The sequence below is a fragment of the Aricia agestis genome, chromosome 19 (assembly GCF_905147365.1).
Source record: "Aricia agestis chromosome 19, ilAriAges1.1, whole genome shotgun sequence".
Classification (NCBI taxonomy): Eukaryota; Metazoa; Arthropoda; class Insecta; order Lepidoptera; family Lycaenidae; genus Aricia; species Aricia agestis.
Window position 1 is genome coordinate 4950449 of NC_056424.1, and position 23548 is coordinate 4973996.

At 35.4% G+C, this 23548-nt stretch overlaps 3 protein-coding genes across 4 annotated transcripts in view; 2 read left to right on the forward strand and 1 right to left on the reverse strand.

Moving 5' to 3' along the window:
- The window catches only part of LOC121736407 (Kv channel-interacting protein 4-like), a 60539-nt gene extending 38475 nt beyond the window's left edge, over nucleotides 1-22064 (forward strand). The window contains exons 2-8 of one of the 2 annotated variants that reach the window (XM_042127579.1): nucleotides 5445-5581; nucleotides 6300-6369; nucleotides 7586-7656; nucleotides 9716-9928; nucleotides 10338-10702; nucleotides 11019-11104; nucleotides 22054-22064. In XM_042127579.1, the coding sequence (XP_041983513.1) occupies nucleotides 5445-5581; nucleotides 6300-6369; nucleotides 7586-7656; nucleotides 9716-9928; nucleotides 10338-10448 (602 nt within the window). In that variant the 3' untranslated portion in view covers nucleotides 10449-10702; nucleotides 11019-11104; nucleotides 22054-22064. Of the gene's footprint in view, nucleotides 1-5444; nucleotides 5582-6299; nucleotides 6370-7585; nucleotides 7657-9715; nucleotides 9929-10337; nucleotides 10703-11018; nucleotides 11105-11473; nucleotides 11824-22053 lie in introns of those variants that run through there. The other variant, XM_042127578.1, reaches the window with a different exon arrangement.
- LOC121736405 (putative uncharacterized protein MYH16) lies at nucleotides 17955-20193 on the forward strand. Its single transcript, XM_042127575.1, has 4 exons — nucleotides 17955-17995; nucleotides 18497-18733; nucleotides 18918-19701; nucleotides 19740-20193. Exons 1-4 carry the CDS (start codon nucleotides 17974-17976, stop codon nucleotides 19744-19746), a joined length of 1050 nt encoding a protein of 349 aa, XP_041983509.1. The 5' UTR covers nucleotides 17955-17973; the 3' UTR covers nucleotides 19747-20193.
- Nucleotides 20231-22894, reverse strand: LOC121736408 (collagenase-like). Its single transcript, XM_042127580.1, has 5 exons — nucleotides 22572-22894; nucleotides 21871-22138; nucleotides 21237-21335; nucleotides 20800-20993; nucleotides 20231-20398 (listed from the first exon to the last, which is right to left on the reverse strand). The coding sequence occupies exons 1-5, from the start codon at nucleotides 22752-22754 to the stop codon at nucleotides 20294-20296; spliced, it is 849 nt and encodes a 282-aa protein (XP_041983514.1). The 5' UTR covers nucleotides 22755-22894; the 3' UTR covers nucleotides 20231-20293.
- Between the last annotated feature and the right edge of the window lie 654 nt (nucleotides 22895-23548).

Sequence of the window (23548 nt, forward strand, 5' to 3'; positions counted from 1 at the left end):
GGCGAGGCACACTTCATTGAATATGAGAGGGTACGGCCTGGGAAAATAAAAGATGTCACTCGCAAGTCGCAACTTCGTTGTCTTTTTTGTCGCGCAGAACCCGCATATTCTTCCGCGATAATAATCTATGTCCTTTCACGGAACACAAATCTCCGCCATGCAAAATATTATCAAAATCAATTCAGAGATACGAGAAGCGTCAAGAAGAAACAGACAGACAGATACACTTTCAATTTTAATTTTAGTGTTGTATGAATATTAGTCGTGGAATTTGTAATATTAGTATAGATATTATGGATGACGCGATCTTGTCAACAGATTAAAGTAAACAATTTTGAAAACAGTAGGTAGCTCTCAAATGGATAAGAATTGATCGAGTTAATCTCTTGTTATATTATATATATTGTTTTATTTGAAATAAAAGAGTCAGAAAAATAGTTTCCAAAGTACATATTGTGAAAAGAATATTTAATCAGCCTAAATACTATAATTATGATGGCTTGATAGATGAAAATTTAACATAGCTGTTAGTGATTTTCACAGAAACATAAAATGTGGGTTGGATGTAAAAATATTACATTATTTGTAAAAAGGGGGCGGGGCCGGGCGCCATTTTTTTTCTTGATTTTGGATTAACTAACCTAAGGTCTCAGATTTCAGTCTAAGATATCCAATATAATTCATTGTCATCAACTCGTTTTCCGTAGCCCCAACAAATGCCACAATATCAGGCAAGTTAGTATCCGAAGTTGCTAAACGTCATATTCCCCTGACCGTGCATAATCAGATCGAGTCGTCGCCAGCCCGTCTGCCAGCTTGTGCTGATTCTGAAAATCATATATTACTGACTTCTACTACGAACATATTTATTGAAAGAGTATGAAGAATGAAACGAATATGGAAAACGATGAAGATACTTTTGCTTACTTAGCGTGTTTTTGAGAATTAGAAGTTTAAAATGTAGTTTAAAATACTAAGCTAGATTAGTCATTAACTAAGGGGGTCAATTATATCCATACTTCCATACTTAATATTATAAATGCGAAAGTGTGTCTGTCTGTTACCTCTTCCCGCTTAAACCGCTGAACCGGTTTTGCTGAAATTTGGCATGGATATACTTTGAGTCCTGGGAAAGGACATAGGATACTTTTTATCCCGGAAAATGTACGGTTCGAGCGCGATAAACAAATTTTGGCGCAACGGAGTTGCGGGCGTCCTCAAGTTATTAATAAATAAAAAAAAAACTTTATTTCTGTGCTGGTGCGGCCTAGCGTAAAAATTGCAACATTTATTATTTATTTATTATTTATTTATTTATTAAACAAACTTATCTACTATTACAGGATAACCCAATACAGAAGATATTTATAGGAACTTAAAAATTACAGCACAAATTTAATTACAATCATTGTACATATATCCTTATATCCTTTTAGAACAACAATACATAATATCCTTTTAGAACATTTTTAATATTTTTTATTAATAACACGATAAAACTGACAAACTGTTCTATAGAATATCGATAATAGTAAAATCAACAACCAGTTTTATAGAATGAGTTGTTTAGCTGTCTAGGGATAAGCTACGAACGACATTCTTTTGTGGCAATATTTAATAGAATACAGAGATTGCGGTATATGTATTTCTAATATCTATACTAAAATTATAATTGTGAAGAGTTTGTTTCTTTGTTTGAACGCGCTTATCTCTACGGAACTACTGGTCCGATTTGAAAAATTCTTTCGGTGTTAGATTCCATTTATTGAGGAAGGCTATAGCCTATATTTTATCGCACTAAGACTAAAAGAAGCGAAGAAATATAGGAAAATGTGGAAAAAACATGGAAAATTATTTGAAAGAGCTTATCTCACGAACTACTAGAGCAATTTTTATGTTATTTGGCACAGATAAGAACGTGTAGACCACGTGAAGGATCATAGGCTATTTTTTGTGGACTAATTTGTCTGTGAAATATCTGATTTACGCGGGCGAAGCTGCGCGGAACGTCTAGTTTAAAAATCTATATATATAAAAATGGATTCTCAAATGTGTTAGTCGCGCTAAAACTCGAAAACGACTGGACGGATTGGGCTGATTTTAGTCTTAAAATATTCGTAGAAGTCCAGGGATGGTTTTAAAGTGACACGAAGTTCACCGGGACAGCTAGTAATATATAAATATAGCTTTTTATATATTGAGAAATTTTGGCACTAAACCTAATAATATACCAATTCAGGCATAGTCGTATTCGGGTGGTGTGTATCGGACTCGGGGTGTTTAAACACCATCATAATAAGCGAACAAAAACGGGCTGAAATATTCGCAGGTGCTACAGACTCCACACTACAATACCCACACAATCTCTATTGTACGATATATTTTCCCCAAAACTTGATTCAACTATCAAGGTAAACGATTTACCTAAAAATTTCGCATTCTATACAATTCTCACACAAAGAATCTGCCAACGATGTTTTGTTATGACAAAAGTTTATTTTTGTATATTACATAATTATAATAAAAAAATATATGCGGTGTGCCACGATTACGTCATAATATAAAAAGTTACGGTTATGTTAAGATATCGTATACGGATTTTTTTAATAAATACTGTATTATATTTTGAATTTATACACTGTAACACCTATATCTATATATAGTAGAGATGTACCGACTAGTCGTCGGATAGTCGGCAAAAAGCGCCGACTATCCGGCTTTTTATTATTTTACTATTATTCAAGTTACATGTAAGAAAAACCTTGATTATTTTGAAATTAAATGAATTGTTTCTGAAATCACTTGCTGGTTAAGTAATAATTATATAGGTATACGTGTCGAGTCGAGTTCCGTCCGCATCTTGTAGTCGAGACTGACTGCAAGATGCGGTTGCCGCACGGCGATCTGCAGTTTCCATACTAAATGCATAATTATCCACAAACTCCATCTTTCCGATAGAATATGGGCCTAAAAATTGTCTTAAAACAAAGCAGATAATCGAATCCAATATCGGCTGACCGTACACGATGCAATTAAACTAGTGTTTCAGAACTTTGAAAACTCTTTGTTCCGTCGGCGGGATTCGAACCCGCGACCTCCGGCTTGAGCTACCGACGCGCTCACCACTGAGCCACAGAGGTCGTCACAACTGTTATTGGACACAGTTGTGTAGCTCAAGCCGGAGGTCGCGGGTTCGAATCCCGCCGACGGAACAAAGAGTTTTCAAAGTTCCCGGATCTAAATGTGTATTAAATATGTGTGAGATATAATAAAAATCTTAAATATATGTATAGTATAAAAGTATTAAATATATTTCCGTTGTCTGGTACCTGTAACACAAGTCCTTTAGGTACTTAGCACGGGGCCAGACTGACGTGGTGTGAAGCGTCCATAGATATTATTATATTATTATTATTATTATAATTATAATATATAACCCCGCTGTGGCCTGTGGCGAATCAGTTTAGTTATGAGATCACATTCGTAGTTCCCACAACCAATTGATGCGTACTAAAGTGATAAAAATACGTGTGGCACTAGGCGACTGACGCGGGAATGCTATTGCATAGCATATTTTATCAGCATATGCAATTATAATTCGCATACGTCTAGTCTCACGGACACAAACAGCGTGCTGAAGTCTGGCAATGCCGCACCGATGGGCACAGCTTAGCCGATCGGAGTTTTTGTCGATACGAATTTCTTGATTCGGTCGCTGCGCTCAAAAGTCATTCAAATTCGACTTTTGTTATTTAGGAGATATCGGACCCTTGTCCGCCTTCGTGATTTCGGGGATGAAAACGTCAAACACTCTGTTCGAAAAACTTCGATTATGGCGATCGTAAATAGTTGTGTGAAAATGCAACTTTACAATAACATATTTAAAGACTTCAAGTTCCAAAATTAAAATCTTTTTTTCATCAAATCGATCATACGTTGATATACTTAGCTTACCAGCTGGGCACTCAATTGGTAGTAGTACTCTGGTAACTGGTTCCACTACCCAAAACCCCATGTCGTTGGGATGGGGAGCCCCAGCATAATTACTTTAAAACATTTGCCCTTGCATGGCCTTTGCTTAGGGTATGTTATTTGAATATTCGAATACTTGTTTTATTCGAATATTCGCCAAGTTATTTTTCGAATAATTCGAATACTAAAAATATTTTTTTATTTTTGTTTAAAATGCTATCAAACAAAAAATTAACATGGAATAACACAATTAAGAACATAATTAAGTTTATTTCAGAAAAATAATATTATTTATGAATATTCTACATATTTAATGATATATATATAAATATCTGTTTTTAGTCTAACTAATGAGTATACGACCATTCATTGTCGCCGTTGACCATGTTTTTAGTTCATTGTTGTTCATGTTAATTACGCCAGAAGGGTGTATATAAAACAAACTTGTTTTTTAAGAAGGTAATAAATGTAAGTGCAATATTGAGATTTTTAAAATATGCAGTTAAAATACGAAAGATATTTTTTTATACGCCTTTCTGGCTTGAAGCTCGCGATGTGATCTATGATTCGACAAGTTGATAAAAATTTGCTATTAAATAGCTTTATCACGGCAGTCCTCGACTGATAATTGAAAAAGTTAGTACAGTATCAAAAAATGTCGATGGCTCCTTAATATCATGTTATTGGAGTTATCAAACTTCAAGTTACTAAATTCACCAGCTCTAGGATTGTTTCACCCTCCCCTAGAGCTCCGTTGCAATTTTTTTCATTGTTGTGGGGTTGGTTTTGTAGTGGCCCTTTTTTATAATTTCGAGCCACATTGATACAGGTGAAGCCGACTAGATGAACTAGGTGAACGTGGATTAATGAACAGATATCATAGCGCCGAATATCATATTATTATTTAATCTCAACTACTGCCTAGCAAGACTTAAGCATAATCACATGAGAAAAGTAAAAGGTGCTACGATCGAAAACGGTTTACACTTTACAACCTTTCTTTTATTGCCCAGCTGTAACCTTAAAATATACATTTTTAAAGTGTTTAACAATAAAAATTAACTATGTCATTTATAAAGATTTATGTTGATAAAAGTAAAAATAAGAATTGCTTACTTTATAGTATTAACAAAATAGGTTGTACATGGTTGTACGAAACTTTTTGTTACTTTTATTCAGAGTTTTCAGCATTTTTCAATATTTTTTAATTATTCGAATAATATTCGAATTATTCGAAAAGTTTTGTAAAATATTCAAATTATTCGAATAGTAAATTTGTCGAATAATAACATTCCCTACCTTTGCTACAAAAAACCGGCGGCGTCGTGTCGGGGCCTCGTGGCACGGTGACGATGCCGCGCCATGTTTGATGGGAATGCACTGTAACCCCACCCACGTATTTGAAGTATGTCGCCATAGTAAAAATTTCTCTATTGTAGTAGATCTTTCAATCCATTTTTTTTTATTCCCAGACGATGACTGCGAGGACACAGCCAGCACGGCGTGGTGTCCGGGCTCGCGCTACCGGCCCGAGCCGCCCGACACCCTCGCCAAGGCCAGCCACTTCACCGCCCACGAGATCAAGCTCATGTACCGGGGGTTCAAGCAGGTAATGTCCCTGTGAGGTGTTCCAGCGCATCGTCGCGGAGTAATGTGGAATGTGGTGTTTCCATAGTATAGCCCGAAGAGGCAGAGGTGGTGGGGCTGCGGTCGTGTAATACGCGTTTGCCGTAGCACCTTGCCGGAGCAGGAACACTGTTCGTACTGTTCCTGTTGTGTAGGCTCACGCGATCGTGGAGTACCGCCGAGTTTTTAGTGAGGAAGGGCTGCGTCCACCACCTTCGGACGCAGCAGAGACCCACATACTTGCGGATAGGACCCACATGCAAATGCTTAAATTTTATCGGCGGAAAAAAGGTACTGTTCCCTGTCCACAGTCAGGAGAAACGTCGAGGGCTTTATTCACATAACTCGAATTTCGTAACTTTCTAAAACTGTTCCGCTCACGCGCTTAATAACCCTCAATCGAATATAAAAATAAATCCAAAGAATATGGGCCAGTCCCAAACTATACGGATATACTTTTGTAAAAGTGAAGGCTATAGTTACACACTTGACTGAACAAAATTACTCACATGGAGTAGAAAAAGAAATACTTCTGAGGCTGAAATAAAGCTTTTTCAACGTTCGCGTTAGTAAAATTGATTCCGATTCATTTTGCTGAATCTGTAAATATACCATGGAACTTCTGGTTAATTAGAGTATATCTAACTAAAATAATAATAATATTGTTGTTGGTTACTGAACTTTGTTGTGATTTTCAACAGGAATGCCCGACTGGTGTGGTGGACGAGGAATCCTTTAAGAACATCTTCTGTCAATTCTTTCCTTTAGGAGGTAAGCTATTATCAAATAAAATGTTTTTTTAAGACTTTCAAATCTTAAATTGGTTACTGGCTACTACAACAGTTATAAGTACGGCAGTGTAAAAACATACTAGGAACCACGCAGAGATTAAAAAAAAAAGTTTATTAAAATAAGTTTGTTATAATTGTGTTGTTAGTCAAATACTTTACAAAAGACTCAACATAATAAGGATACAATAAATTATTACTTTATTAACTTACCAACTCTGCCTCAATAGGGAACGTCAATAAGCGGTCAGTTAATTTGCCGAAGTGCAACAAAAGGCCGGCGCACAATACAATCTCGGCCGAAAACAAACTTGGCAACTCGTCTTTAGACTTATCTCTGGACCAACTTGGATTTAATCCCGCAAAACTATACAGACTTCAGCTGTTAGCACATTGGGGCTGAGATATCTCAGGATGCTGTGGGAATTTCGGGATATAAAGTTTATTTGTAGTTGGATTTATTACATTTTCTAAAACTTACTTTTTAGATCCATTGTTGTTTCCCGTAAAAACATCTTTGACGATGTTGTGAACTTTTATGGGATGGCTAAAAATGTAAATCTCCCTTCAGGAATCAGGACACGCGTGACCTGATCCAAAATTTGTAAAACGAAGAGAGAGCAGAGTGCAACCTGTTTTTAACCGACTTCCAAAAAACGAGGAAGTTATATAATATGTTCGGCTGTGGATATATTTTTTTTATTACAAAAATGTTCCCTTTTGCCACACTCCAGGAGTGTAATTAACCGACTTACAAAAAGGAGGAGGTTACGGTATATGTTCGGCTGTGGACATATTTTTTAACCTCACTGGCATGATTTGGTAGTCTTTTATAAAAAAATGTTTTTCCTTGATCAATCTATATAATACTAGCTGTCCCGGCAAACGTTTCTTTGCCATAGTATAAAGTATTGCACCCGTATTATTTTATTGAAGTGACTAAATAAGTATGTCACCATGGCAACGGCCATCGCTATCCCGTCGCACAAACAATGGTCGCCGTCAGTCTCGAGTTGTAATAATTTACTATTATTTATTCAACAAATGCACTTATCAATATAAAAAGTAGCCAGTAGCCGATTCGCAGACCCACTAGTAAAGTCGTTTCGGAGGAGTACGCTATTTAACATTGTGACACGAGAATATTATATATTAGAAGATAGACAATGTCAATGACAAAAGTAAAATTTAATTTTCAGATGCCACTCAATACGCTCACTTCGTTTTCAACACCATGAAGCCAAAGCAGAGAGGGAAACTTAATTTCGAGGTATTTGATCTTAATTCTTAGGTAATTAATATTCTAAGCACTTAAAATTTATTAAGAAATAAAAAAAAAACCCCGCCAAACAACTTTAAATAGTAATGAAATAATATATTTTACTGACTTTAAGTTTAAATAATTCCTAAGTGTAAAGTGATATTTTAGTCCATAACGTGTTGTCACGGTGTATCGGGGGACCGCCAACAGTGTATTTTGCATTTTGTATCGCCATGTCACTGATTGTCTCGATACATAATGTTTTGTGAAATCAAACATCTACATTAGCGGTCCCCCTAATAATAATTCCTATCAACAGGATCATATTATATCCCAATGAATACCATCTAGGAATGTCCTTTTGGATGAGGCCGTCACGCGTCATATGGAGCTCGGCTCCTATAGAATCCAGGTGAAGCTGCAGCAGCAGCATGCAAAAATTTATTGGTTATCTACGTCTTACTAGTTGTCGCAATTAAAATGAGCCCAAACACGAAACCATTGCTCTTGGTGAGGAGTTGGGTATCCTATTGATTACCAGGTGATGCTGCAGCACCAGGTGAACTTTCCATTAATGTGTAAATATTCATGAATGTCACGACCTAGAATGCAATAAAGCCCACCAAACGACTGCAAGTTGCTAATCGGCCCTTCACGAACCAGATGAACCGCGATTTTTCAGCACGGAGCAGGCTGATGATGATGAGCTATAGCTAAGAACACTCTCAATTAAGTCAGCTTTCAAACAAAAAAAACTAATTCAAAATCGTTCCACCCGTTTGGATACTACGATGCCACAGACAGAGAGACAGAGAGACAGACAGACAGACAGACAGACAGACAGACAGACAGACCGGCAGACAGACACGTCAAACTTATAACACCCCTCTTTTTTGTCGGGGGTTAAAAAGAACAAAATACATATAAAATCGGCACTATATATCAATAGCTATGTCCACACTATGCAATTTCATCTTCAATTTTCGTCAACATCTTTTTATTCAACTTTCGTTTGGCATTATATTCAATAATTGAATGCGTCAAAATCCACCCGCGTTTGAAAGAAAACGCGCGGGCATGCCTCACGTGCGATGTTGACTGCGCTATAACGCATGCCCTTGATGAACAAAAAAAGGCACAGTGTGGACATAGCTAATGTTTATTAAATATGTTTTAACGAAGTTGCAACATAAAATAATGTACATAAACCCTGAAATATCCAAATCGACTGAATTTAAGGTATCTTCGTGAATTTATGCTTTGCGATTAGATTGTTGACAATAGCTTAGCGGTATAAATGCACTAACATTTTGTTTTACACTTTATTATAGTGTCGATAAAATACATTTCAGAAAAAAATATACAGAGGTTAAATATTTTCTATTATTATAGAGAAATGGTTGACAACATTACAAGGGCAACAATTTCGCAAAAGAGAGAAGAACAATCAAAATTGGTAACAATACAAAACCTTGATTGCCAGAAACCTTCGGAATATTCCGAATAAATTCCACCTCGTTTTCGAGGAACTTCCAACAGGGATCGTCAATTAGATTCTGACAAGATTCTAAACACAATAAGTGCCCATGATCCACTTTTTCTTCCTCAACATACAAACATAATTGTTCCTCAATATACAGGTACGAAGCATCCCTGGAAAAAATTTCATTCGTTGTGGATGATTTATAGAGTATTTTCAGAGCGAAGTAGGCACTCTTCAAATACTGTAGTGCCTTGGACAAGATTTAAATGTCCGTATGATTGCCCAAGCACATACGGCATTCTCGAAACATAGTCTAGTCCAGAGAAAAGAGCAGGTCAATACGTAGGACCAATTATGAGCGGGTTTCCTCACGATGTTTTCCTTCACCGTACCAGTGTCCGTATTGTATACTTCAGATCAGAAAATGTCTCATTGGTACACATCTCCACCCGGGATCGACCTGCACCTTCTGCGAGTGCGAACCAATTACCAAAGGTTTACCCATTAGGCCACGGACGCTCCCAAATCCCTGCATGCTGCAACAGTATAATAATATATCTAATCAGACCAACTTCTCATTTTCAGGAATACCTGGAGACCCTCTCCCGCGTGGCTCGCGGGTCTCGTCAGGAGAAGCTATCCTGGGTGTTTGCGCTGTACGACGTGGACGGTGACGGGCGGATCTCCCGCAGCGAGATGCTGGCGGTGGTGCGAGCTGTGTACGAGCTGCTTGGCCGAGCTGCTGCACCGCCGGTACACAAGGCGGCTGCGGAGGACCATGTGGATAGGATCTTCCATGTGAGTGAGGAATAAAATAAGTGTTATTTTGAGTTAAAGCAAGCCGAATTGAAATAAATAAAGTGGTTTTGATACCCAATGCCATAGGTACCAGAAAAATAAAATTGCACTGTCCTATTTCTGCGGAATTACGAAGAATTTGGTTTCATTTTTAGGGTTCCGTACCCAAAGGGTAAAAACTTCGTTGTTGGAATTTTAGCTTATTCTCATTCCTTATCGTTTATCATGTAATATCTATCATACATTACAAGATAAGGGTTACTTAATTAATTTTTAAATTGATTACTATTTAATCAATCAAAATTAATTAATACCTAAATTAAAATGTCGTTCTCGTAAATTATTGTATTGTCATTGTCATTAATATTTTAGGTTTTCTATTAATCACCACGTATTGTTACCATTTCAGCTCATGGACACCAACGCGGATGGAGTGGTGACACCAGACGAGCTGGCTCGCTGGTGCTCTCGAGACCCCGCCCTGCTCCACTCCCTGGACACGCTTGACACAATTTTGTGATCCCAATTTACGCCGGACCATACTGCCGACGTGAACACAACTAATCCTGAACCTTTGCCGATCAAATCCACCGATTCCACCAAATCCTCTGAGTCTGTTAGGTCATCTATCAAGTCTTCCTCGTCTGGGAGAATTGTGACTGCGACTATCCGCCATGCTGCTCCTAAATCTGTCGTTCAAACGCCCACGTTTTCTCCTGTCAGAGGCAGGAAGTTGTCTACACCACCGCCACCACCACCACGATCTTCTAGAAGGTTGGTAATTCTTCTGTATCTTCTTCTGATAGTATGGTATTACAACGAGGGTTTTTATGTTCATAACATAAAAACCCTCGTTGTTACATAGCTCTGCCTTATGGCAGGAAGTAGATAGCAAAGTGTCAGAAATGTGATAATAACACGAGTCCACCAAGTAGCGCCTCGTATGAGTCGAATTTGCCACCTAACAGAAAACCCACGTTCAAGTATCAATTAGTTTTCTTGATTATTTGCAGAATTTGTTTGATATTTTAATTATTTATCAGAGGAATCTTCTATTTATCTAGCTAACTTCCATATCTCATGTTTCCAGGAGTGTCGACTCGCAAGCATCGAGCTCGTCTATGATGTCTGGCAGTCCAGCCCCGCCCGTGCCAGTGCGTACTACTGCTGCTGTGAGTATATCCTAAGCTCATTACTTTATTACTTTTATAATAGTAATAATAAGCATACCTCCATACAAATTTCGGTTTCGACTCTCGATGGCCGGTTGTGAAAATGGACGTGGCAGAAAACATTTTTATACCTAGTGCTTAAAATTGACGCTACATAATTACAAGGACACACTGTGATACTCACATTTAACCTAGTTCTTTCGAAAATTTTAGTTACTAGATAGATTTAAAAAATTACCTAACAGGTATACTTAGCAATTTTTAGGACCTAGCACAATATTACCTCAAGTTTCTATATAGTAGAAAACACTGCGTCTTATCAGCTGACGTCTAGTTAAAGTACTATTATCAAAGAGTACCATAAAATTTTCAGGTCACCGAAGAGGTACCTTCAAGAAGAAGCAAAAGAAGATCTAGCAGAGCCTCGCCACCACATCCACGGTGAACAATGAGTTCTAACGCCATACACATAGGGAACAAAATCGAATGATACTTCTTCAAGGGTGTTAGAATAAGCTGTCCTTCTTGTTAGTTCTTCTATTCTAAGGGCATATTTCACCACTTGCTGATAAAATGCCGGATGGGCTATCTACAACTTTTTTGACAGATTCTCCATTCTCTATCTGTCAAGTTAAATGGTGGATAGCATATCCGACACTTATCAGGAAGTGGTGAAACAGGCCCTTAGAGTTCAGATATTTATTTGGTATTCTAGTTTTTTTAGTTAATGTTTCTGGTTCTAAATATATTCTAATAAACCAAATAATATAGAAGATAATATTATAACTTATGATATTACAAGATTATTTTGAATATTATGTCCAAACTACAATAAATAACAACGTGTCAAAGTAATATAAAAATATTTTTTATTATAACCAAAATAATATTTGAACAACACTTTTAACGCAGACATAGTCCGAACTTTACTGTGCGTAAAGATGCGTTCACATCATATTCTTCTAGAAAGCAATGCAATTTTTAGACTACATAATATAAAAATATAATTATTGTTATCGAAGTATTTATATTTTATCATTATTTTAATAATCAATCAAAATAAATATTGTCTTCTAAATAAGAGAACGGAAGTGTACAATTGTGGACGCATCTTTACAGTTTGTATTCGTCGTCTGGACATCTCACACATGCATGACAATCACTGTTCTTCCTCAATGTCTAATAGAATTTAATAGATTAATGATTGGTCAAACTTTTATTTATAATTTCACGGTTTTTGTTTATACGTTTCTTAAAACCACCACATTACTTCTTTCTTGACAGGAATATTTTATAAAACTAAACTTTCATTTAAAAAAATGTATAGAGACGAAATTAATTGTAATTTAATGAAGAGTTTGACAGATAACGTATGGGGCTGATGTCAAAATCTTTAGTTATTTACAGTTAAGTAATTAATATTCATTTCTGAATGCGGCAAAGGACTCTTACTTATTAGTAAGAGTCTTTTCTCTTACTTATTTAGACTCTTAGTCTTTTGCCGCACTTTGAACAGTTTGAACAAAACTTGTAACTTAGATTTATAAGTAAAAGTTTGACCAAACCAAACTTTCTTCACAAAAATCCTCGTTATTCTTCTAGAAATATTCTTGAATCTTCTAAATAATTGTTCTTCGCAGAGTTATTCTATATACCTAGATCTCTAGTATTAGACTTTAAATACGTTTTGGTCCAAAGAGTTGCTCTTACTCTCTTAGAAATTAACGTACAACGTTCGACGAATGACTGCTTGGCTGTGATTGGATGATGAATAAAATAAATAATAATGATTGGTCAAATTCGTAGAAAACAAGAAAAGGCCCATGCCTTTTGCATTGTTCAAAAATATGTATGTAACTAACTGCACATAATATAAGACTTAATCAATAGTACCTAGGTACTTTAGACCAAAATTAGTTATATTATGAAAGCGAAAAAATATTTTCAGTAAAACAATTAAGTTAAATATTGCGCGTAGCAAACCAGATACATAAATAATCAAGGCACTACATAAACAATAAAGAAATTAAAATAATGTCAGTGGACAACGCGACGGTCACAAAAAATATATATATTCTTTTGGTGGTACACTCAAATTGTGTGTGTCAGTAGTACACGCATGAACTACGGAGAGTAAATTAAAAAAAATGGCACCTATTAGGTAGGTACATTTAGTTAATCTATAAAGTATTTTATCTTTTCTATAATATGTAATTCAGGAAATCTACCAATCACGGCCACACAGCCTTCGTAACATTATATAATGTAACTCAAAAGTGATCTTCTGTGAGTGCTTTAATATAACTAAGCTCGAGGCCCGTGACCCTGGTCATTCTGGAGAAAGGAGTTGGTTAAACCCTAGAAGTAGAGGAAGTTGATGCTAAACTTCCAGTCCTAGAAAAAGGCGTCGCTCAAAATCCAATCCTAGAGGAAGGCGTTTCTAAACTTTCAATCCCAGAAAAAGGCTTTGCTCAAAATCCAGTCCTCGAGGAAGGCGTTGCTAAGCTTCCAGTCCTAGAAAAAGGCGTCGCTCAAAATCCAATCCTTGAGGAAGGTGTTGCTAAGCTTCCAGTCCTAGAAAAACGCTTCGCTCAAATTCCAATCCTCGACGAAGGCATTGTTTTATACTTTCAGTCCTAGAAAAAGACTTCACTCAAAATCCTATCCTTGAGGAACTCGTTGCTAAACTTCCAGTACTAGAAGAAGGCTTCGCTCAAATTCCAGTCATAGTGGAAGCCGTTGCTCGACTCTCTATTCTTGAGGAAGGCGTTGCTCAATTGTTAGTCCTAAGAAGCGTTGCTTAGTAACTCCCTGTCTCAAAGGAAGTCATCCCTCCATTTCAACTGCTAGAGAGAGTCCTAAATTGATTTGATAAAAGTTAATATTGCGTTTATTTCGAAACCTTTTTAACTTTTGGCATCATGGGCCATATAGGGCATGTCGACATCTCCACGTCACGATGTCGTCAACGTTGAACGCTGCGGTAACGTGGCACGTTACGTTGTCGCGACGTGCAAATTTACGTCAATGTAACGTGAAAATACACGTCACGACGACGCAACGGCAACGTTGCACGTCCCCGTGCCTTGTAAAATTCTACCTATTGTGCATGAGCAACTGAGTAAGCGCAACGGATCGAGCCACGTCAGCCGACGTGACGTACAGTTTTACGGTACCGTACACATTTTCTATTCGAATGTCGTTACGTGGAGATGTGGACAGTCCGATAGTCCTGCTAAGAAAAATTTTACGCTGATAAAATTGGAAAATGCTTTTGGGTCCTTTCAAAATATTTAAAAGAACTAAAATTCAAACGGCAAATCGAGGAGACACGAAGCTATGTCTATATTGTTAAAATTTGTATGCACCTGCGCTTCGAATCTCAAGAGTATTATGTGTTTTAACAACGTTATAAAAACCAGACTGCCCTTACTTCAGGATGTTCTAGCGGTTTCGAGTCCTTGACAATAATTAATAATTAACTTAAATAGTTGTAAATTGAGTCCAAGATCGTTTGTATGACACGATTTCTTATTACCTTATAGCTTATTCGCGGCTTCTCCCGTGACTTAGATTAACTTGAAATTAAATTTAAAAATGGTTTAAAGCCAAATGTTTATTTTATGTCAAAGGAATATAATAAAATTATGAATGATAAATCGAGTTACTCAAGAAATCATGAAGTTTTGAGAAAATACACTAATTTAAAAACAGTTAAAAAAAATAACGTTTAGAAATTATACTAAAAGTATGACAGAGCTGCATCAAAATAATATGTACCCACGTATGTATTTAAATTTGTGCTAATTATATTGTAAATGTTGTGTAAAACATGATTTTACTAAGTAAGTAACTAAAAATTATTTTCTGGACCACATACATACATCGATGCAAAAAGTTTTTAAAATAATATTATAATTTAATCATGAGCTTATCAAGAAAACCGCCCCATAAAATATTTTAAATTGTTAATGTAGCGGTAGTACTTTTAATTTAAATTACAGTGCAGTTACACGAATATCTAGATTAGGCACTTCAACAATCAAATGTTTAGCAATGACAGATTATTATTTATGTAAAAACAAAAATGTCTTCCTTTTTGAAAAGTTTGTTTTTCAACAACAATTCCTGAAAACGAATAAAAAAGGTATTACTGGGTAACACTGTAATTCAATTTAAAATTTAAATACTTTTTCGATGGAAGGAAGTTTTCGGTGGACGGATCTTTTAAAATTAAAAATAATTTATTGAATGTTTTTTAATATTTAAAAAAATAATTTAAAGGTTAACGTTGCATATCTAACAGAACCTCAAACCTTCGTTTTCTAAAAGATACTTTGTTAAAAGAATTTTCTACAATTAGTAGTTATTTTAAGATTAATTTATTTTACCTAAATCTATTAAATAGGTAAATTTAAATTAAATATTTTTATTACACCTAAAAATTTATGTATAACTTAATAACACTGTTAATAAGTTAAACTTCCTTACATTTTAATCTCCACCGTAACTCTAGGATGAGTGATAGCGCAACCTAATTCTTCAAAATTTACTAAGGCTGGCCGCACACACGTTTTGTAGTGTATACGTTTTCCGAATTCGTTTTCCGTATTCATAAATCCGAATGTATACAATCAGTAGAAAATTTCGCTCGCTTTTTTCCGAACGGAACAAATTCCGCACGTACGTTTCAAATGCAAGCCGTTCGCGCGTTCGCGCGTGAAATAAAGGAACTTTTGCGCTAGTCTCACGGCTTTCCGTATACGGAAAACGTGCCAGTGCGGCAAGCCTAAGCTAAGGTTGCATATGAACCCATGTAAGATACAGTTGCTAACTGGGGTCTGATTTTCAAATCTCGAAGTTGACAAAGTGATAGTGTGCTTAATTGGGAAGTATTATACTTTCGAAGCGATGTTCGATTTATGCGAATCGGCCTCCCGACGCACGTCAGGTTGCGCTAATCACCAAATTATAATATAGAGCTTCACTTACTGAAAAGCTATTGCCAATTACCATAAAAAGTGATATAATCCTTGATGTCAGTTACATAATGATTTATATTATATAATATAGTCTATTCGCGTATTGAAGCGAAATAAATATGACACACATAGTATCAGATTGTCTACCTTCGAAATGCGAGTACTCTGTAGTCACTGACCTCCATTATAAAAGTACGCTGGACCTAAGATACCCAGCTGCTATTTGTGCCTATTTGAAGCGAAATCAGCGCCCCCAATGCGGGGGAAGAGAACTAAATCTGACGTTAGTTTGACGTTTGAAAGTCGCCATATTGGCGCTGATGGCAGTAGTGGGAGTATTTGGAACTAATACTAGTTTCTGCAACCAATAGCGTTTAAGCGGCCATTTGCAAGTAACGTCTGATTTAGTTCTCTTCCCCCGCATTGGGGGCGCTGATTCCGCTTCAAATAGGCACAAAAAGTGGGTATCAAAGTCCAGCGTACTTGTATAATGGAGGCCAGTGTCTGTAGTCCATACTTTCTTTTAAAAGTTTGTCTTTTAACGATTGTGTTCATTCTTCATACGTACCTAATGTGTTATAGTCGCCATTTCAATATTGGAGTGTGGTGGTTTAAGCTTAAGGAATTGTCAGATTCTCTGTATGAATTGTCAATAAAATCTTCTATTTCCGAAATGGGTTTTGATTTCCTAAACTTAAGGGCTGTTTCACCACTTCCTGATAAGTGCCGGATAGGCTATCCACCACTTAACAGACAGAGTATGGAGAACCTGTCAAATACGTTGTGGATAGCCTATCTGACACTTATCAGGAAGTGGAGAAAGAGGCCCTAACTATAGTAAAAACTCGATTATCTGGCCTTCATCGGTTAGTCGAGTATATAATATAATATCTAATACAGTAGAACTGTATTAGATTATACTAATCTGTTACATACTACGGCTCTAGGATGCGAGTCACATGCATGTCAAGATTTCAAAGATTGACTAACCTCGTAATTTGGACAATAGAATATAATAGTACGGGAGCCCTAGAACATTTTTTTTTATTACTAACAAGCAAATTTTTTGTGAGTACCTAGCTTCATTTTGATAAGACAAAAACATTTTTATCCGCGAAAAATCTTGAAAGTGAGTTCTAACAGAGATAGAAAGGATTTCATACTTTGATTTGATGGTCCTTAAATATGGATTGTTCTATTTGTACGACAATGTAACTTTTAAATTATATAACTATTAACCTACCAATCTGGGTTCTGTAATCAACAAAATTTGGTTGACTACGGTACCCTAAAACGGAACCCTAACCAGCAGATTTTTTGTATATTGGTAGGTTAATAGTTATAATATAATAATTAATTGTTACTCACATATACTCCTACAAATAGAACAATACATATTTTAGGACCATCAAATCAAAGTATGAAATCCTATCTATCTCTGTTAGCTACCACTTTCAACATTTTTCGCAAATAAAAAAGTTGTTTGTCTCATCAAAATGAAGCTACTCACAAGAATTTGCTTGTTAGTAATCAAAAAAAATTGTTCTAGGGCTCCCTGAAAAAAAATTACTTAAACTCAATAAAATCATAATATGCAGCCGGACACAGAACCTACTCCTCTTTTGAAGTCGGTTAAAAAGCAAACGTCCGCCTTATTACTAAACAGAAAATACCCCGAGAGCTAAAGATATAAAAATATAAGATGTAGGTATCTTCTTGTAGTCAAAGCTAAAATTTTACTATTTATTCTGTTCTTTATCTGTAAATCATTTTCAATTTTGCGATGATTGGATTAATCTGTAATGCATATTCGTTATGCCTTGATTAAACTTTTCTATAATGAACAAAACTTAACGTATAAATAGGCGGGAAGTCATCATGTCCACAAAACATGGCGCTGGCGCTGGCATTGTGTAAGTTATTCCTTAGTCAATCTTATATTTTTTAATTTTCCTCAAAATATAGTATATAATAATTAATTAAATAATTAATTTTCATTCATTAATTTAAATTCATTCATTTATTATCAATTTATTCATTAATTTATCTTTAACTTTATTTATAAACCGTGTTGCGTAACAATATTTATATAATTTCCTACTACTTATCATCTTGAGTTTGTTATTTTAAGCTATTGCATAGCTTTTATCGCGGGCTTTGAGCACGGCGTCCGAATCTAGAAATTCCGTTACGAAAAAACCTAACACACCCCACTCCGACTGCTGCCACAGCGCTGTGACGGTCGGTGCGGGATTGCAAGACTTCGGCACGGTGTTTGTGTGCGTATGATAATTCGCATACGTCTAGTCACACTGTAACTGACGTATGCGAATTATAATTGAATAAGTTGATAAAAATTGTTATGCAATTGCTTTACCGCGGCAGTCCCCGAGTGCCACACGTTTTTTTTCCAGATCTTCTACCGATACTGCTGCAAGTAGCTGCGTCTCGAGTTCGTCATCATCATGACGCACCGGAAGTGCAGGACACACTAGCTGGAGAGGACCTGGCAGATATTCTCATTCCGATCCTGAGAAAACAAGAACTAGAATCTAAAGCTCACAACCAGAGTGATGAAAAGATACACGCCTTGAAAAAATTAATACAAAAGTCACATGTTGCGATCATACTTGCCAAGTCACATAATAAGGGTAAGGGAATAATATAATTCACAATTTCATACAAAATCTATAAAATTTTCATAAAATTTTATATTCTGACTGGCAAAGAAGTTTTTCGCAGTAATTTTTCTCTAATATTAGATCTTTTATTCTTATCTAGATGGTGCTTTAAGAAATATCATTGAAGCTTTGTCTAAATGTTTATTTCTTACAGGTGAAAATCATCCGGAACATCATCATTCAAAACATATAAGTTCTCAAGATGTAAAAAATCAGAAGCATGTAAAACACTTGAGTTTTGATGAACAAGAAAACGTGTATTTGACAAGTGCAAGCTCAGAAGATACCAAAAAACTAAATCACGTTAAGCATCACTCTTCAGGATTAGCGAAAGATAAAAATTTAAAGCATGTAGACTCTGAAGATTTAGAAAAACATTTGAATCAAACAAGTAGTAACAAATTGAAAAATCTGGAATCCTTAAGCATCGCAAGCTCTGACGAAATATCTGAAGAAAACAGTAATGTAGTCTCGCTAAACAAGGAAGAAATAAAAGATATTCAACAAAGTGTCTTAAATACTAAATATGATGATTCTAATGAGAACAATTTTCTAATGAGAAAAAAATTAGTCGTACATAAAGATAAAGTAAAGCATAAAAAAAGTTTAGAAGAAGATTTGATAGATATTTTGGATTCAAAGGATAAAAGCTCGGAGTCTGATGTAAATGATAGTGTTGAAGAAAATAAATTACAAAAAAGTGGACTTCATTCCAAGAATGTAGATTCTGGCGAAGTTAATTCTCATAAAACGGTCATAGATAAAGATGGAATCAAAGACTCGCTAGAAAAAAGTATTTCACACAGAGGACACATGGAGAAACAAAAGCATGAAGTAAATATCAATAATTCGAGGGACCTGAATTCGAGTAATGAAAGTTCAGAATCTAATAAAGCTAGTGGTGAAAATAGTAATTTACAAAAAAGTGGCTTAAATACTCTTAAAGACTCTCACGATGAAAATTCTCATGAAGTCAAGAATAAAAATGTTTTGTCACATTTGCATGACAATTATGTTGCAGAAAACGAAAAACATAGAGAAAAATTAGAGCACAATGATGAAGAGTCAGAATCTAACGAAGAAAGTCTTGTTGAAAATAATCATTTACATGAATTAAAAACGAAACAAAAAAAATCACAAGAAGTTAAATCAAATGTCAAATATTTAGATGGTTTAAAAAATGTATTGGATTCTAGAGACAAAAAATCGAAATATGATCAAAAAGACAGTGTTGAGGATGGCGATAGTTTGATGGGAAATATAGGCTTGGTAAGGGTGGGCAAAAGTTTGCATTTTTACGAAAAATATGACAATAATAAGAAACATAAAGATGGAGTTCGAAATCTCTTCTTCCACTTCGCTTTATGACCTGTATCCTTCATGACCATTTACTAGACGATTGCATTAATAAATAGAAATCATGCTTAAAACTGTTTCTTTTTAATTATATATACCTATAAATTTCAAATGACATAACAAATAATTAAACACATAATAAAATAAAACTAATTTATTATGTACGGTTACAAACTATAAACGAGATCTAATCCAATCGACGAATGATGTGACTCTCGCAAAACCTGCGGGTAAACCAGCCTGGCAGCCACGGGGTGATCCAAATGATGTGATGCCAACCTGTATACACACAAACATAGTTATAAATCTATCTATATTATGAGGTTCTTTAGTTTATAAAGTCAAATAAGAACTAGGCTGACTAGTGAGAAATCACGATAGCACAGAAGTTACGTTTGTTAATATTAAAAATAAAATAGCAACAACTTTAACAATATAGCGTCTAAAACCAGCAATGCATCTGTACCTAATTCAGGGGGCCTATTATGAGCTCTTAAATCCATTCACTTTACGTCCTTATATAGTCAGTATAAGGACGTAAAGAGAATGGATTTAAGAGCTCATGATAGAGGCCCAGGTATCCTTATGGATATATCCGCTTAAGCGGCAATATCAGACCGCAAGCTACAAGCAATCATTAATGATTGCTTGTAGCAATAAAAAATATTTTTTTTATTTACCAAGACTCTTCCGCCGCTATTAATAGACAGAGGTCCGCCAGAATCTCCGCTACATGTGCTCATGCCGCCAGCACCACTGGTACATAGAGTGGAACCAATCACGATAGAGGAGCCGAAGGTTTGTTGGCACGCGGCATTAGTGATCACCTGCAGGGTCACGTGGCTCTGCACTTGGTTGTTGGATATTCCTGCAGCTGTAAAACAAGGTTTCAAATACAAAAATATAAATAACCCTCCTGGCAGTCAGGTAATTAAGCCCAACCAGGTAATTACTAGACTTCGTAGAAATCTTATCTTATATCTTTAAACGATTTTATATTTAAAGTTTAATCACGTAATGACGCATTTTTTAGTTTATATCAAAACGTGTAGTCGGTGGTGAATATTTAAAGCCCCAAAATATTTTTGGACACCTTCTGTCTGTAGTCAGTCCTTACCATCACTTGTTTTTCCATATCCAGCCGCTTGTACTCGAGATCCAACAAAGTTGTTGCTCAGTAAAGCGCCTGATGGCAACGAGATTGACTGGATAATATCTGAAAATAATTCCAATTAAATCAATAAGATAACATGAATCATGATAATACCTAAAAACGTGACTGAAATAAGCCTACAAATAAATAACGCCATTATATCTTGAAAAGAATGTAAACCAGTTATAATTATCAATGTTTTTTATCAATTACTATAAAGTATAATGTAACATTTTAAGCATCCGATGGTAGGCATCGTAGACTTTACTGAAAACTCTTTCAGTAAAGTCTACTTTGTGTAGAAATAAAACTTTTTTCATTTCATTTTCAGCACTCTATGATCTAAAATTACCAATATCTAAGGGTGAAGCCAAACGAGCGTAATTTTGTGAGTCATGAGTCGCAGAATTACGGTCCCGTAAATATAATATCTTTTCATACAAATGACTCAAATAATTATGCTCGTGTGAAATAGGATTTTTGTATGAAACTGAATGCAGCAGAAATACTGCCAGCCGAAATTCTGCGACTCACAACTCACAAATTACGCTCGTTTGGTTTGACTCCACCCTAAAGATGTAAATAAAATGTAACTTACTAGTAAACGCAACCCAGGATATAGTGATCATAGCCACATCATTGTTAAGGGTGTTGGTATTGTACCCTGCATGGACCTGGACATTGCTGGTGGTGATTCTCTGTCCCCCACTGAACAACCTGGCTGAACCCAGGACTACTGTGAACTGCCTTGCCTGGTTCCTCGAGTCACGCCAGCAGTGAGCTGCTGTCACCAATTTCGTGTTGGAAAGCAGAGATGATCCGCAGACTGAGGTAGCCCCATTTGTTAAGATTATTACTAGACCACCCTGCAAATCATTTTAAAATTAATCATGATGTAAATTAATTAAAGCTTAGTTGATTGCAACAGCAAATAACTAAATGGTTTTCTTTCTTAAAAAATTGTAGTCTTTTTTTTTTAAGCTTTTTTAACAAAGCAAAATTCTTATTTTGTCATATTTTGTTCACACCACATTCCTAGCACTGCATTTCCTATTTCAAAAATATCGACATCGCTAGGTAACTAATCTTAAAAACACTTTAATAGGATCTCAAAATTGTTCATGTTAAATCTGTCTCAAGACGGTCGTACTCATTAGCAGTACTAAATATTCTCCATTCAAACAAAGTTAACAAAGGTAGAATATGTTTGCCAGGAATTTTTGTTCTTTCAGCTCTTGATTTTTTTGATGATGATGATGATTATGATGATTATGATTATAAATAGTTTGAAAACCTTACCAAATGTGGATAAGTGCCGACTGCCGCTGGAGTGCCACCCACAATTCTTCCACCATCGAAGTCTACTGCTTCTTCATATGCCCTGATCTTCTCTGCTTCTTTAATTCCTACCTCTTCATGGTAGTTACTTATAATAGGCTCGTAAGCTAGAACTAGTGGAAGCAGAATTACTAGCCTTAGCATCTTGTTAGGTAAATCTCAGATTGATTATGAAGAACATTTTCGATTAAGTATTTATAATAGTAAACTTATCGATGTTATAAATTAATGTAATCCCTATTCGAAGGGCAGGTGGGCCAAGGTGAAGGATTTGAGATCCCTTTTCCTATCTATAGGGTTCTGTAATCAACAAAACTTGGTTGACTACTGAACCCTAAAACGGAACTCTAACAAGCTAATTTTTTGTATATTGATAGGTTATTAGTAATATAATTTAAGAGTAACATTGTCCTACAAATAAAACAATCCATATTTTAGGACCATCAAGTCAAAGTATGAAATTCTTTTTATCTCTATTAGCTACCACTTTCAAGATTTTTCGAAAATAAAAATGTTGTTCGTCTTATCAAAATGAAGCTACTTACAAAAAATCAGCTTGTTAGTAATCACAAAAAAGGGCTCCCATTCTATATACATTTTATGTTGACAAAATATGACATGCAAAATTAAAAAAATATAATAATAAATATTGACGTCAAATAATTATAATTAAGGTAAATATAGCATTCCTCCGTAACAACGGATGGTGGATTAATAAATACTGAAAATGATTGATTACATTTTAGCTGCTGGATTTTAAAAGTGAAATCGAATATGCATTCTTATAATGAAGATAATAACGATTTAATCCTTGCAAAATATTGATATTATCGATATTATGTAACAGATTATTATAATAATATTTTGAAAAATATTACGGTGCTATAACTATAAAAATACTTGGATATATACTTGGTTAAACCGATTTTTAGTATTTT